The sequence below is a fragment of the Cloeon dipterum genome, chromosome 4 (genome assembly GCF_949628265.1).
Source record: "Cloeon dipterum chromosome 4, ieCloDipt1.1, whole genome shotgun sequence".
Taxonomy (NCBI): Eukaryota; Metazoa; Arthropoda; class Insecta; order Ephemeroptera; family Baetidae; genus Cloeon; species Cloeon dipterum.
Window position 1 is genome coordinate 2010356 of NC_088789.1, and position 15622 is coordinate 2025977.

The 15622-nt window shown below is 39.7% G+C and overlaps 4 protein-coding genes across 4 annotated transcripts; all 4 read left to right on the top strand.

Annotated features, from left to right (window-relative positions):
* The first annotated feature begins 2628 nt into the window (after positions 1 to 2628).
* Positions 2629 to 7299, top strand: LOC135944138 (uncharacterized). The gene is made up of 6 exons (XM_065490908.1): positions 2629 to 2983; positions 3053 to 3088; positions 3132 to 3298; positions 4647 to 4841; positions 4898 to 5104; positions 5625 to 7299. The coding sequence occupies exons 1-6, from the start codon at positions 2662 to 2664 to the stop codon at positions 5796 to 5798; spliced, it is 1101 nt and encodes a 366-aa protein (XP_065346980.1). The 5' UTR covers positions 2629 to 2661; the 3' UTR covers positions 5799 to 7299.
* Positions 7300 to 8918: 1619 nt separating this feature from the next.
* On the top strand, positions 8919 to 10544 carry LOC135943064 (protein Star-like). The gene is made up of 6 exons (XM_065489460.1): positions 8919 to 9289; positions 9345 to 9377; positions 9438 to 9595; positions 9656 to 9850; positions 9904 to 10074; positions 10149 to 10544. The coding sequence occupies exons 1-6, from the start codon at positions 9052 to 9054 to the stop codon at positions 10305 to 10307; spliced, it is 954 nt and encodes a 317-aa protein (XP_065345532.1). The 5' UTR covers positions 8919 to 9051; the 3' UTR covers positions 10308 to 10544.
* Positions 10545 to 10984: 440 nt separating this feature from the next.
* LOC135942931 (protein Star-like) lies at positions 10985 to 12262 on the top strand. The gene is made up of 6 exons (XM_065489285.1): positions 10985 to 11236; positions 11287 to 11322; positions 11379 to 11539; positions 11590 to 11784; positions 11841 to 12026; positions 12094 to 12262. The coding sequence occupies exons 1-6, from the start codon at positions 11017 to 11019 to the stop codon at positions 12244 to 12246; spliced, it is 951 nt and encodes a 316-aa protein (XP_065345357.1). The 5' UTR covers positions 10985 to 11016; the 3' UTR covers positions 12247 to 12262.
* Positions 12263 to 14037: 1775 nt separating this feature from the next.
* Positions 14038 to 15328, top strand: LOC135943907 (1-acyl-sn-glycerol-3-phosphate acyltransferase alpha-like). The gene is made up of 4 exons (XM_065490577.1): positions 14038 to 14369; positions 14430 to 14563; positions 14614 to 14961; positions 15028 to 15328. The coding sequence occupies exons 1-4, from the start codon at positions 14197 to 14199 to the stop codon at positions 15162 to 15164; spliced, it is 792 nt and encodes a 263-aa protein (XP_065346649.1). The 5' UTR covers positions 14038 to 14196; the 3' UTR covers positions 15165 to 15328.
* Positions 15329 to 15622: the final 294 nt, after the last annotated feature.

Below are 15622 nucleotides of genomic sequence, written 5' to 3' on the forward strand. Positions count from 1 at the left end.
TCCCTTTTTGCATGAAAAATTTCCTTATAAATTAAAACCATGGCGAAAATTTCCACTAGCAAAAGCCAAATAATGCACTTAACTACAGATTTTGAGTCAATTTAGTCGGTTTTATTTTGGTGCAAATGAGCTGATTGGATGGTCCCTCAAACAGAAGCTCAGAAAAAAATAAATTCTAAATTTCACAGCCCTTGAGTGCTGCTGCAACGTGCAACTTCTTTTTACGGTACCATTGCATTGGTTGAGGGTGGAATAATTTCCTTGTTTTGCAGATTATAATAAGCTGCGTTATCAATATGGCAAATAAATATGATCAATCGATTCCAAGTTCATTCAACCATACGACCATGCAACAATGGACCGCTCTCTGCGCGGAATGAAAAACAGAGGACGAGCAAAACACTCACACGCACAATAGGAGCAGTCAGCGCGCCCTTGAATCACGTGTCATCCACTTCTCAGCTTTCTTTTCTCTTCTGCTTGTCTGATCCGGTCAACCCTAAAGGGCATTTTGCTCTTGAAATGTGCGCGTAAAGCTGGCCTCGCAGCGCAAGCCACTTTTTTAGATCGGAAAAATTGTTTCTTCTTCTTTTATCAAACAAAGTCTCTTAACTTCACGACCCACGCACCGCTGAAAGCAAAATATTTGTTTGATCGGCGCACAACTGAATTAGTTTTCCTTTGAACGGCTTTAAACTTTGATTAGAGCAAAATGTTGCAAAATAAAATGTACGTTGGGGTAATGGAATAAAAATATCTCTGCCTTGCACACACAGACTTTGGAATAAATCGCCAGAGCGTTAAATTGCTCTCTTTGCAGCTGGCTGGGGGCGAATTTATTTTTAGCACAAATCCTTGAGCATTTCCCGGAAAAGCTGCTGTGTCGTAGTAGAACCTTTTGACTTCCCCTATTAGAAATAAATCAATATCAAACAATGAGACGAGATAATTGTTTATCCTAACCATAGCGCATATGATCTAATTATCGAAAACTTTTTTGTTTAGCTCTTTGAAAGAACCTCTTACCCGGTAAAAGCACTTTCATTTCTTTCCAAATGAATTTATGTCTGTTTTGCAATGGTGCTGGAAAAGTGCCATCAAATAAGGCCATAATTCTTTTTCCAACAATGTAATTGCTTAAATTCGCACTCTAAGCCTGCGAACATTTCCTTTTTCCCCCAAAAAGCCCGGGGCGTGCTAAATTTAATCCATGCAGAGAGCCACTTTTGGCTGCAGCGCGCGCGAGGCAGCATACACCTTATGCTTTCATCGCGTTGTCACAACGGTCGTCGTATTTACCCCCAAAGCAAGTCGCAGAGATAACACCACGAGAGGAAATTACACGGATGTATATTAGAGGGAGGCTTTTGCGGAAACCCGAATGACATTTTGTCACAAAATACAGGCCAACGAGAAAAACACGTCTGGCCTGAAGCCAAAAAATAAGCAAAAATGGAAAAACTTTCTCAGAATTTTAGACGAAAAGAGGTGTAGCAATAAAAAGAAATATATTTTTCTCTTCTATATTAATTTACATCCAGAAGGGCAAACCAAATTGCTATTTTTATTTTTGCTTCTGGCCTGTGTAGAGAAAATATCTTGTTACGTAAAAAATACCATTTGCGGCTTCTGACTACAACGAAAGTATATTTTTCTAGATTTATCCAGGTTTCCCACCAGGATTGCTTTGCATGAAAGAAAAAATACATGAATCTGGACGAGTAGCTTGTGCCCTTTGAGCCATTCGGGCCTCCAGACGGACGCTTCGCGCCAGCACTTCGGGCAACTGTTCGCCGAGGCGACGAAATTGACCAAAAGACACAAATGTATGCGATGGCGCCGGCAAATCGTGAGACCTGAGGAAGGTGGTAAAAAATCGTCACCAAATGTGCTCGAAATTACTGAAAAAGCATTAAAAACCGGTCTGAGAGCGGATCTCAGGCTGCAGAGGGTCTTTAGGGTACCGCAGGTCAAAGCCCTGTTCAAGACGTGTCCGATGAGGTGCCGTGGTCGACGATTGGACTAGCGGCAGAATTTTAACAAAAATAAAACCACGAGAACGTTACAAGTCAAGCAAAGTGAAAAATGGAACAAAATAATTTTAATAATAATGTATGAGCGCGAAAATACTGAAAATTGGTTTCCAGACCGGCGGCGGTCCTTCGCATGCGATTGAGTCGGTGAAAGCCTTAAATTTTGCTGCGTTTTGCGAATTTTCGATTGGTCACGATACCCTTACAGAGAAAGTGCAAAAAATCACGTTTTTCAAACTTCGACACAACATAATTTTCCGCCAAAATTCGCGACTTTGCCGATTTTTTTTACACGAAAAGCTAGGGGACGGGTTTAATCAAAGGACCTGATGAAAAAAGCCGGTAGGCTTTTGATGAGCTCTTGGGTCCCAAACAGATTGCCGCCTTCGGCTGCTTCAAAGGAACGAAAAGTCGCCAGTCGCCACACCAGCAGTATGAATTTTCGTGTATCTCAATTTAATTATTAAAGATATAATCACACACGTTGAATTTGGTGGAAAATGCACAACCGCGCGGTAAAAATTGTGTTGGAGTGTGCCCCATTTTTAAACAGGATGGAGGCCGACGTGCACGCGTTTCCTTTTTCCGTCGGGTTGCGTGTCGCACTCTCGACAGTCACAGTGCAGCTATGCAGAGGATGGCTTTGGCGCAGTTGCTGGCGAACGGAGTCTGCGTGGCCCTTTTAATGGGCCTCTACATAGCTCTTTCAAACCTTAAAGACAATGTTGGCCGCCAAGAGAGCAATTTGCTGCGGGCCCGCAACCGGCTGGAGAGGCTGGAAGCGGTCTACTTGCAGAAAAGGCGGTCGGAGGCGGTCATGCAGTCACTCGAATCAAACGCCGGCTTCGGGGACGTCGTCGGTCTCGAAGGGCGCGTCAAGCGTCTCGAAATCCGCGTCGCGAACGCCCACGAGCTTCTTATCGGATTTATCTACACCCGAGCACCGCCAGGTATTGAAAACGCCGTGAATTACCATTCTCTCCTGATATTTTTTATGATATATATACGGAATTTGATAGCGGTGCGCCACTATTACGTCTATCCCAGCAGCCTCGGTAAGCTTTGCACTCAGAGTCGAATTATTCATGTGGCTCGCAGTCGATGAATTGACGGCTCTGGACCAGGAGAGCGACAGGTTGACGCAACACATTAGGGAGAATCTATTCGTGTACCCTCCGCTGCCGATTCTGCAGACCACCCTTCTGGCCAGGGACACGTCCCGTGGGGAAGTGGGTGCAGTGCTGCGGCATATTTTCCGTGATAAGGTAATTGCAGCCTACATATTCTGTCACGACAGGCAAACAAAACAAACCAGCTCTGCAAAAGGAATTCGCACGTTTTGCATTAGGAGGAGCCTAATTAGCTCAACAAAAACGTGAGGAGAATAGGAAGAAAATGGTTTTCTATAATACAAAGTGAGCTTTGTGCAAAAATATGGTTTACACAGATTCTTTGTGAAATTATAGAAAATGCAATATGGAGTTTTGGATCTTAGGTCAACAAATTAATGGTTTTATTAGGGGTCTCAGCCAGCCGGCAAATTTTTGGTCACGTGGGCCGCCACCGGTGTAAAATGGGCAAATATTAAAAAGAGCAGGAGAAAATATCTTGCGTTAAACTCTATTAAACTTCAAGTTTAAAACATTGTCAGCCGCCGCCTTAAATCTCGCGGCTGAGACCTCTAGGCTAAATATATTCTAAATATTAGTTTGCAGCTGCTTCAGCTCCTCAGGCCTCATTAACAGTAATTTATATTTGCAAAACAAATAAACCACCTATACAGAAGCCTGCAGATGTTTTTAAATTACTGGACGTTGAAATCAATTGCACTTGAGCACTTGAGTGAGCGTAAATAAAAAAGACACCAATGAAAAAATTAGCCTTTTTGTTAATTAAAAAACTGGGTATGTTTTGAGTATTTTGCGTGGGTGGATGAATGTTACATATCGTTTCATTCATATGAATTCAAGATTTTCCCGGTAAAAAGGAAAGGCCAACTTCTAGTTAAGACACCCACGCTGCGGTTGAAGTCGCGTGTCATTATTTGCTATTAATTATATTGAAAAAGTTTTCATACTCTTAAAAGCCTCATTATAAAAGTCTAATTTATCATACAAAAGCAACCCATTCCATTTTGCGCCTAAATAACATCCATTCAGAATCTATTTTTGAACTTCAAAATATACGTCTGTTGAACATTATCAATGAAACCTCAAATTGGAAAATATTGCATTTCATTTGCCATAAAATCTTATTTGAATGAGCAGCAGTTTTTTCCATCTATTAGATATATTAGAAAAAGTGATGGAATATTAGTTTTCAGCTGCTTCGGTTCTTTTGGCCTCATTAACAGTAATTATTTATATTTGAAAAACAAATATAACATCTACAGAAGCCTGCAGAAGTTTCTAAATCACTGGACGTTGAAATCAATTGCACTTGAGCACTTGAGTGAGCGTAAATAAAAAAGATCCCAGTGAACAAATTCTGTTGAACCCCAACCACTCACCTCTCCTACGAAAATCACAAGCCCAAATTTACATCCCTCTTTAAAGTAGTGATTCCAAAAGAAGATAAGTCTTGCAATTCATATTACTGCCAATTTTTCACCAGAAAAACGGCCTTTTCATCGAGTGTGGCGCCCTCGACGGGCTGACCATGTCAAACACATTTTATTTTGAGCGTCTGTTGGGCTGGACAGGAGTTCTTATCGAGCCGGAGCCAAACAGCTTTAATGAGCTACTGCAGAGAAAGAGGAATGTCTTGTCAATACCGACTTGCCTCAGCAGATCAAGACATCCCCAATTAGTAAACTTTCGATTGGAACGAACTGCGCCTATATTTTTTCGCCATTTTTCACGCAGGTCCCATTCACTTTTGGCTGGCACGCGTACTCCCGAATTGACACGCTGACGCCGATGAGCGAGCACACAAACAACGTTCTGTGCATGCCGTTCTTTGCGATTTTGAAGGCCATTAACCGCACGGACATCGACCTGTTCAGCTTGGATATTGAAGGACACGAGCTAGACGTTCTGAGGACCATCCCATGGGAAGAAGTTGACATAAAAGTATAAAAACAATTTTTTTATCTTTCTAATAAGAGTCCAAATCGTGCAAATTTACGCTGTTATTAACCATTTATTTGAATTTTTATTTGATTTTAAATCTCAAAGAAGAAAACAAGTATATAAACGTCAATTTTAGATAACATAAAATATATGATATTCTTAATATGGGCAACGGAAATTGCCTCATTTTGCTATATATTATTTTTTAAATTCTGCTAAAAAGTAAATTTCCATTTTCTCATAAAATATTTTGTATATTTGAAGCAAATATTAAGCCAAGAAAATGGATTTCATACTTTAAACTAGTTCGAAAGCAATTTCTTCTAAACATGTAATGGTAAAAAGTTTGAAAATAGTGATTTTCTGAATAATTTGTAAGTTTAATGTTTTCTAATTTAATTATAAATTAAAAAAACACTTCAACTAGCATTTTACAATCTAACGATGAATAATTTGGAGGTCGTATTTTCTCTTTTATATGTAAAACGTTGAGCAAACGAATTAAATTGCGCTCTTTTAGGTCCTTATTGTGGAGCATTTTAACATCGCTGAGGGACAACAGGCACTCGAGGACTTCATGACGAGCAAGGGTTACGCTGTTTTCCCCAGCACTGCAGAGGAACGAATGAAAGGGCAGTGGGCGGAATTTGATGACATTTTTGTCAAAAAGGACGTCGGACTGAATGAGAGTTAAAGCAACAAAAACCACGCGTGTGCACGAATCATCATTAATGCAGGAGACCCGCCGGTGTTGGTGCCGCGTTCGCAGTTCACATACATGTGTGTGTCGGCAAATAAACTAACTTGCCAGCGCACAATGAGAAATTATATTAGCGAAACGAACAAGCGCCTGCCGAGAGTGCTTTCGCAGCCGGTGAGGCATGCGTGCCACGCCGGTTGCCTCACACTCGGCTATAGGACTGCTTTTTTATAGCGGAATCTGCACCCGCCGTCATTCTTGGACGATAGTGCTACAAACTAAATAGTCCCTATATATTATATATTCAGAGACACGCGTAGCTGAGCAACGCGCTTTCGCCCTGTGCAGATCCATGTCCCTATATTTTTTCCCATGTTAAATGAGTTTTCTTGACAAAATTGCTAAAGCCACTGCGTCTCAATTGGCGTCAAACGAAAGCGCATGAGTTGATCTACAACATAAGTCGAAACCATGACCGCGGGAAATAAAACGATCGAGAAATTCGCGTTCGAAAAGTTTCTGGGAAGAAAGCTACAGCTGGAGCAGGCAACAGTAGAGACATCTAGTGAGATCAGATGCAGTCCGAGCAGTCACGTGACTCAATCCCTCTATCTCATTGGCCGAGAGCAGGCACGCACTGCTAGGAGGGAGTATGGAAAGGAGCCAGCAAAATACTCTTGGCCAATGAGATGGCGGGATTGAGTCACGTGACTGCTCGGACTATGTGTGCTTCACTGCTCTTGCTGTGCATGCGCAGATATCTCTACTGAAACCTGCTCCAGCTGTTTCGATCGCGAATTTCTCGGTTGTTTTATTTCCTGCGGTCATGGTTTCGACTTATGTTGTAAATCAACTCGTGCGCTTTCGTTCGAAACAAATTGAGACGCGGATGGCTTTAGTAATTTTGACACAGAGCCGCAAACGAAATCTCATTTTAACACAGGGATCTGCGCGGGGCGAATGCGCGTCGGTCCGCTAATCCGCGCGACTCTGAATATAAGAACTCTAATACTGCGAACGTGTGCGCTCGGTTGCGATTGAACAATGAACATTAATTTCAGCGTTTATCTCCGTGCAGATGTGATATCTGCGAGTTTAAAAATAAAAAATACTACTCTGGCGGGCAAAAAAGTGTTTGAAGCAGACAGGCGACCTAACTCTCTTGTTCCAGAGGGCAGCGACTGCCATGGACGTTGCCGGCTAGCTGTAATTGACCGAAATGAAATCACGACTGACAGCTTTCCACGAGATGGGTTTTGCTGCTAGCGGCCAAACGTTAACTTGAAGAGTTGTGAAGGTTCCACGCGCGCTCGGCTTTAATTCCGCTCCTGTTCTTCTCTTCGGAAATCTAATAACACGCAAATTGCGGAAATTCACCGCACAGTTGAGCCTTGCCGCAGCAGTCAGCAGTGCTCGGCATGAATATTTTAACCATGCGCGCACCGTCAAAAAAACCGGCCCCCGCGTGTCTAGCAACATCTTTTCATATTCATGAAACGACAGCGCAAGAGGACAAATTTAGCCATTTATTTCCCATCACAAGATGGGTTATGCAATAGAAATTTAGCAATTTCTCTTTAAATAATGCAGATTTTCTTCCAAAAAAACATATCAAAATTACAGAGCAAAATTAGTGTCAAACAGTCTGACTTAAAACCTTAAAATATAACTTTTTATTCAATAATTTCTTTTTTTCCTCAAAGTTTCTGTCAGGGTTTTAAAAATAGATAGACCAATCAATCAAAAAACTTAACAATGTAGAGCTAAAAACTGCCAGGGTAGCCTGAGTCGATTTAAAGGAAGCAATTTTTTGGCATATCTTGAAAGTCATGATAAAAATTCCACATTTTACGTTTGACTATCTTGAAAACAAGAAAGTGTATCAATATCTAAAAATTTTGCATGCTTATGATCATGCAACATTTTCCTCGTTCTCAAAGAAAAATAAAAAAGCATCTTCTGGCTATTCCAATTGTTAAGTTTAAAAATTTATTTGTTGAAAAATTAACCCTTTATATTAAGTATATTTACTAAACTGCACTCAAAAGAAAGTTTGTTGACATTAAAGCCTTGGGGGGAATCAACGGTCAAACCATCTTGTATTATTTGAATGATTTTCAATCATGTAAAATTGTAACAAAGGAGAAATTTTATTTTAATCTTTCACTCTCAAGTTTGTCCCTTTTATATTCTGTAATTTTTTAAATCTCTTATTATTGATTAGAATGTTATGTACAAATTATAGAACTTTGTCCGGCATTTTTTAAACCCTCTCAAATTACTTGAAGATCAGATAAAATTAATTAAGGTGAAACATCACATTAATTATATGCGATTAAAGCAGTTAAACAATCGTAAAATGATAATGAAATGACATAATTGACACAGCCATCCTTTTTACGACTGTAATTTTAAGAGTCAATTAAAAAATTCAGATCCACCCATAAATTATAGGTAGTAAAACCTTAAAAAATTTGTGATGAATGTTTAAAAACTCATGGTGCGCGTGGCAGCACTCTCGCAGCTTTTAGAAATAATGGAGGCCCACATTCACATCCTTGTTCATGAATATTAAACGCATTAATTCGATTAAACTCCTCGTTATAAAAGCAATCAGCTTTTTGACATTAGAGTTGCAATGGTAATTCCCTGCGAAAACTCGACAAAGAATTTTCGCTAGAAATGTAAAGCGCAGGTGATAAAATTTTAATGGCGACACGACACCACTGCAGGGAAGATAATTTACAAACTTTTCGTTGTGATTTAACCCCTGCAAGAAGGCTTAATTTGCATAAAATTAATCATAAATTGTCTCTGTAATTCACAAATTTATAAATTTTAGCCCAAGAATCTGCAAAGTTTAATTCAGATAAATTTTATTTTATCTTAAAATGGGTACAATAAATATTTGAATGGATGTAAAAACTTTAATATTGCTATATTTATACTCTCTTGAAATCAAAAGAAGGAGAAACAAAGTTTTATTTTTATTTTAATACATATCATATCAAGTTAATTGTATAACAGACTTCCACATACGTCAATTTACGAGAGTCAAACTTCACATGATTTAAAACTTAAATAAGCAACAATTAAGTCCAACAGGGACACGCAATGACGCCACGGCAGCGATGTTTAATTTTGTCAGAGCACCGCTGTAGTGATAATAACCCCCACAGGAAACTTTACCTCCGCGCCTATACACTGAAGCAAACACAAAGCATTTCGCGTGGTAGTTTCTTCCTGAATGGAAATAATGACGGTCGTGTTGTTAACTATGTTGCGGCACAAGACGTTGTGGCTTCTCGTCGCGCTTGCTTGCTTTGTTGTTACCGTACAATTGTGTTTGTGGATTTTCTTGATGCAGGTGCAGCTAGGCTTAATGAGTGCTGAAATTAGGGATCTCAGCTCAAACGTTCACCAGAGTAATGACTTTGTTCGGGATTACATGCACGCTTATGCAAGTTCACCAATAGATGATGATGGTTAGCTCTCTCTCATTTAAATAATTCATATTTTTACCATGAATTTCCATTTCAGTCAGATTTTTCTACACGTATCCGAAGTCTGAAGGTATACATTATTAGCGTTTCAAAATTATATCACGCAACAGTGCCAATATTTATTTTGCAGTTAAGAGTCTGAATAATCTTTCTCAAGAAGACCCACTGTTGATAAAACACATTAAAAAATATCTGCTCATTCGACCACCAAAGCATTTTAAACCAAGAATTTTTGATGACGAATCCAAGGGGCAAGGCAAAAGAATAAGTGAACTGTTCAAACGTAAAGTAGATTTAATATCATTGTGAAAATACAACCGCATGCAAAATAAAAGCTTAAATGCGCAGACAGGGGGAATTTTCGTGGAATACGGTGCCGCAAATGGCCATTATGAATCAAACACGCTCTTCTTGGAGATGCGTTACAACTGGACGGGACTTTTGATTGTACCCAACCCCTACAATTTTGGCCTGCGTTATAGAAGGCATCGCAACGCCTGGCTTTTGCCAGTGTGCATAAGCCTGAAAAAGAGCCCAATGATGGTATATTCGTTCTGTTTAATGTGTTAACGGTATTAAATTGAGACAAAATAAAGGCCAAGTTTAATTTAGAGAGAGTATCGCCAGATGTAAACGTGCACTGTATGCCACTGTATTCAATCCTGAAAGCTTTCAATGCGACCAGCATCGACTTTTTTAGCTTGGACGCTCAGGGCAACGAGCTGGACGTTCTGAGAACGCTGCCGTTTGATGGATTTGATATAAAGGTATTTTATTTAATCAATTTCGTACAGGAATGCTGATCAAACTCTATTTAAAATGATTTCCCGCATCCGCGCAGACTTTTTCCATAAATCTCTCCAACATCAACGGAAGCAAAGAGCACCTGCAACAGTTTATGACTTCAAAAGGTTACAATAAGCTACCGTCCACACCAGAATTAGAGAGGAATAATTCAAAATTGGCTCTTGAAGACTGTATTTTTGTCAAGAAAAAATAGACGGAATTGCAATGTTTAATAATGGCGGGTGATATCATCATTAAGTCAACGAAATAAAATTTATCTTAGCCTAAAAAAATGTTGATAAATATTTTTATGTTGTATATTTACCAAAAAGTAGGTTTGTATACGAGAAGAGAAAGCTGCCCAAAATTTTTTGTTTGTTTCTGTAAAAGCGCTCGCCCACACAAACTGTTGATTTGTTTGCACATTGCAAAATTTTGGGTTGCAAAAGAAAGTTACCATATAATCGAGAGTTTATGGGCTAGCTTATTTAAAACCGTTTGGTTCATTGATAATGAAGCGTGTCTTTTTCCTCAGATAATTTTTTGCTTTGACACAGTCAATCGAAGAGTGATATAAATATAAAATTGAGAAGAGCTAAAAATTTTAGGAAATTATTGATTAAATAGGCGCAAATGTTTATTAAGCTCCATTTCATTTTATTCTCTGCCATATCTTAAAATGTGTATCCACCTCAACTTATATTGTCGCCGTCCGTGCATCCATGAAGACACTTTCCTTTTAAATACACCCAAGAATAAAAACTGAAAAGCGTGAGATAAAATTTAACAGCAACACGCCAGCATGCCGTGCCGCGCGGTGACATTAAATTTTATCAAAATAAGAGATAACAACCCCAGAAATAAATTTACCTCCAAGCAAACACAAAGCATTCAATGCAGCAGTCCCTCTCTGGACGGAAATAATGAAAATCTTTTTCTTGTCAAAATTGAGACAGAATACGTGGCTTCTCTTCGCACTAGTTTTCTTCGTTGTTGTGCCTCTGTGGTGGATTTTCTTGATGCAGGTCCGTCTCAGCTTAATGAGTGCAGAAATTCGGGAACTCAGCTCAATTGTACGCCAGCGAAATTTCTTTGTTCGCGATTTCATGTTTGCTTATGGAAGTTCACCAATAGAGGATACTGGTTCGTTTTAATTTGTGTGAAAATAATTAAATCAAAAGACGCATTTCCAGAAGTAAGAGTGTTCTACACATATCCAACCTCTGAGGGTATTATTGCGTTTCAATAATTATCACTATACGCAGCGATACCTAAATTCTTGCAGTTGAGAGACTCAAAAATCTCTCTCAAGAGGATCCATTGTTAATTCAGCACATTAAAAAAATTCTACTCATTCCACCGCCAAAGCATCCGCGACTTAGACCTGGAATTGCTGACGAATCCAGGGGGCAAAGCAAAAGGATAAGTGAATTATTTAAACATAAGGTGATTTTTTTAATCTGTGGAAGGAATATATTTAAATATGCAATTTTCAGAAAGGAGGGATTTTCGTGGAATGTGGTGCATCCGATGGCCATCACTTGTCGAACACTCTGTACTTGGAGGCGAATTACAACTGGACGGGACTCTTGATTGAACCTGAGCCCCATAATTTCGGCCGGCTCTACAGATTTCATCGCAATGCCTGGCTTCTACCAGCATGCTTAAGTCTGAAAAAGTTTCCTATGATGGTATTAATTTTATTCAGTTCGGTTCTTTTGATTATTCTAAACGAGGAAAAGCGCAGGCAAAGTTCAATGCGATGAGAGAGTGGTCGAAAATCGACAGTTCGGGTATAAACGTGCACTGCGTGCCGTTGTATTCAATCCTGAAAGCTTTCAATGCGACCAGCATCGACTTTTTCAGCTTGGACGTCGAGGGCAACGAGCTGGACGTTCTGAAAACGCTGCCATTTGATAAAGTGGATATAAAGGTATCACATAATTTGGAGATTCACTGGCTGAAAGCTATTTATAATAGAATATATTACGCTCCCACAGACTTTTGCCATTGAATTCTCAAACATCAAAGAGGGCAAAGAACACCTGCGACAGTTCATGATTTCAAAGGGTTACTACGAGCTGCCATCCACGCAAAAGGAGCGAAGTCATTTAAATTGGGCCCAAGAGGATTGCATATTTGTTAAGAAATAAATAATCAGTGCTAATTGACTCCTATAAACGGGAAATAATATTATGAAATAGAGGCCGGCGACCAATAGAGGTTGTTTTCATGTTGAGAAAATAAAACCTCTTTTGTTTCAATTTCATCGTTTCGTTTCTCGACCAGTATGTACTTGATGACGTCAAAACTGGTCGAGAATCAAAACGACGAAATTGAAACAGCGAGGATGAAGTCTGGTTTTATTTTTTCTCAAATATAATTATGTTTATACAAGCTATAAAACGACAACTGTTGCTTTGTCTGATTGCGAGGAAAATATATTGCTTGTGATCCTTCAATAAAATAGAGACATTTTTAATTAAATTTGTTCGCTCGCCTTATATAGATTTCTATGCAATGGGAGATATTTGAGCACTTTTCAGCACTAAAAGGGGGTTAATTTAATGATTTTCGCAACTTTCCGCTGCGGCTTTAAGCGTTTCAACCAAAGACCTGTCGATGCGGAAACATTTGGGCTCGAGCTCGTCTGAGGCCAATTTACCCCTATTTTATCCGCTCAGTGGTGGTGTTATTGGGCTCACAGGAATTTCAAGAAAAAAATTTAATTAATAAAAAGTATTTAAAAAGGGCCAGAAGCTGCCAAGGCTGTATGTCTATATTGGGCGGATGATAAATGTTAAGCGAAATATTTTGCTCTCAGATAGATAAAAAAAGATAAGATATAGTTGAATGATTTTGTGTCTACATGTTAGTTAGCAAGTATGTTGGGTTTTCATTATATACTGAACGAGAAGTGTAATATCTTAAAAATAGCGCGATATGACACGCGATCAACAGCTGCAACATTTCGCTTGATGCAACAGTGAACTGGTGTTCCCAAATGAACTCTAACCTTCATTTCAACGCAGTCTTAGAGTCGTATGTTCGGTTTCTGAATTCATCTTTAATTTCTCGTCGAGATGAGGCGACAAGGTTCTGAAAAAAAGATTTTGTTCATTAAAGGCGGAAGACAATTAGGCATAATATCACATGACGACGATGGAAACTGCGATATGTGATATTGCGTTGATGCGACAATCAATACGCGCAGAGGATCATATTTTGCGTTCTATGATGGATACAGATTTCCACCATTCATATTTTGGAGCAAGATTGTAGAGACAGGATACAAGATACCCTTGGGTATTTTCTTCAGTTAATTATACCAAACAATTGGGCTAAAAGGGAACGTCGGGATCTCTGTTTTTAGTAAACAACAATACAAATATTATGACGAAACACGTCATGAAGTGTGTTGACAAAGAATGGTATTATTTATGAAATAATAATGTTATTTTTCTTAGTTTGGTTACTTCCCCCATTTTTTCCTGTAAATTTTGGAATTTTTACACGCATGCTTTGTTTTTCAAGTGAATTGATTTCCTCACTCAGTGACCCCGGGCACTAATCAGCAGCTGAGCACTTTTAATCATTATCACGCGATAAGCACACTTTGTCGATATTCTTGTCTCTCTCAAAATTAACAAACACCAGATGCTCACGGTTCTGGTTATAAAAAAACTATTGCATACGCGGTGCATCACACGAACGCAATATAAAAGGAGAATGCGCCTTGCACAATGTCCAATGTCATTTTCCCCGCCGCGCAGCAGTGACGATGGTGTGACTCGTCCGCCGCGTATCGCTGCACATTTCATTAACTCGGCCAGCTGTCCGCGCCAGCGTGCGTTTCATTAATAGTATATAGTCAACCATCGTCCTTCTCTAGCGAGGGAAAGAAACAGTAGCAACAATAGAGGAGCAGCCTTCTTATTAATCGGCTGACCTTTCGAGAAGTGAATTTCAAGTGCTGGATTTTTCCTTTCGGTGTGCTCTTTGGTCTTGTCTTATCTCACGTGTGTGCCTGTGCCGTGATCTTGATCGGTAGCGAGTGAGGCGCAAAATCACGTCAGTCAGCGTTTGGACGGTGCGGCTGCACGATGGGGTGCCTCCTTCTCGCTCTTTTGGCCGTCGGCCTCTTTGCGGCCTGCAAACTCAGCGCCAAGGTCAATTATTACACGAGGTTCATCATCTTCATCATTAGTTCGGCCATCTCGGGCACAGTTTTCATTCCGTTGATGTTTTTCAAGCCGAGAGACAGCAGAAACGGACAGTAAGCACAATGCTTTCCAAAACTTAATTTATTTCTTGACTTTTAATTCATTTTTCAAAGATTGCCAGCGTGGCTGTTGCGTTGGTGCATGCGAATGATCGGAATCACCTACGAAGTCAAAGGAAAACAGAACATATTAAAAGACAGCGGCGCCGTTGTGCTGATGAACCACCAGAGTATTTTGGATTTAAACGGTTGGGTATCAAATTTTTTATAGTCTGTCAATAATGAATCATTTTTACAGTGCTTGCTTACATCTGGCCGGTGACGCCGAGAGGGTGCGTCATTTCCAAGAGGGAGGTGTTTTATCTGTGGCCGTTTGGCCTTGGAGCTTGGCTTTGGGGAACCGTCTTCATCGACAAACTCAATCCCGAAACGTCGCAGAAGGACCTGAACGAGGCTGGCTCGCACATTACCACTTCTAAGGCGCGCATTTGCATGTTCCCCGAGGGCACGAGGCACAGGGGCGCGGAATTGCTACCCCTGAAGAAAGGCGCATTCCACCTGGCTCTGAACGCCCAGTGTCCCATTCAGCCGATACTTATCAACAATTATCATTTTCTCGATCACAAGACTCATCGGTTTGATTCAGGTAAACAAAATTAAAATTAAATAAATAAACACGTGTTAATGAGTTTATTATTTTTTGCACTTAAAGGACACACCATTATTCAAGTTCTGCCAGCCATCGAAACGAAAGGGCTCACAAAAGAGGACATGCCTGCGTTGATGGAAAAAGTGTACAACGCAATGAATGTAGGCTACAAAAAGCTTAACGAGAAAACATCGTGGTAGAAAAAGTGATAGACAAAACAAATATTTTTTTTTTTTGCAAAAGAATTATTATTATAGTGAGGATGAGCTTTGAGCCAACATTGTGTTCCTTTTTATCAAATTAAGAGTTTACTATGTGTGTGATATTTGTATTGTTTGTATAAAAATGCTCTTTAACACCGCCAGTAATATTTTTCATTTTTGCTTGCCGCAGACAAAGTCCCCATGCGGTTAGGAAAATACCACAAAGGATGAAAAATTAAAAATCATTGCTGACTTCAAAGAATTAAAATCTGCATTGCGTCCTCCTTTCTTTATATCATTTCCTCTGTCCTTCAAGAAACGCAGACCCGTTTCCCGCTTCTCCCATTGCTTCGCATTATCTTGTCATTTGTCATCACGCTCCTCCGCGACTGTAAAGTAGACCCCATTGTTCGCTCATTGAATATCCATGCGCGCTGTTCGCGCTAATTTTTTTT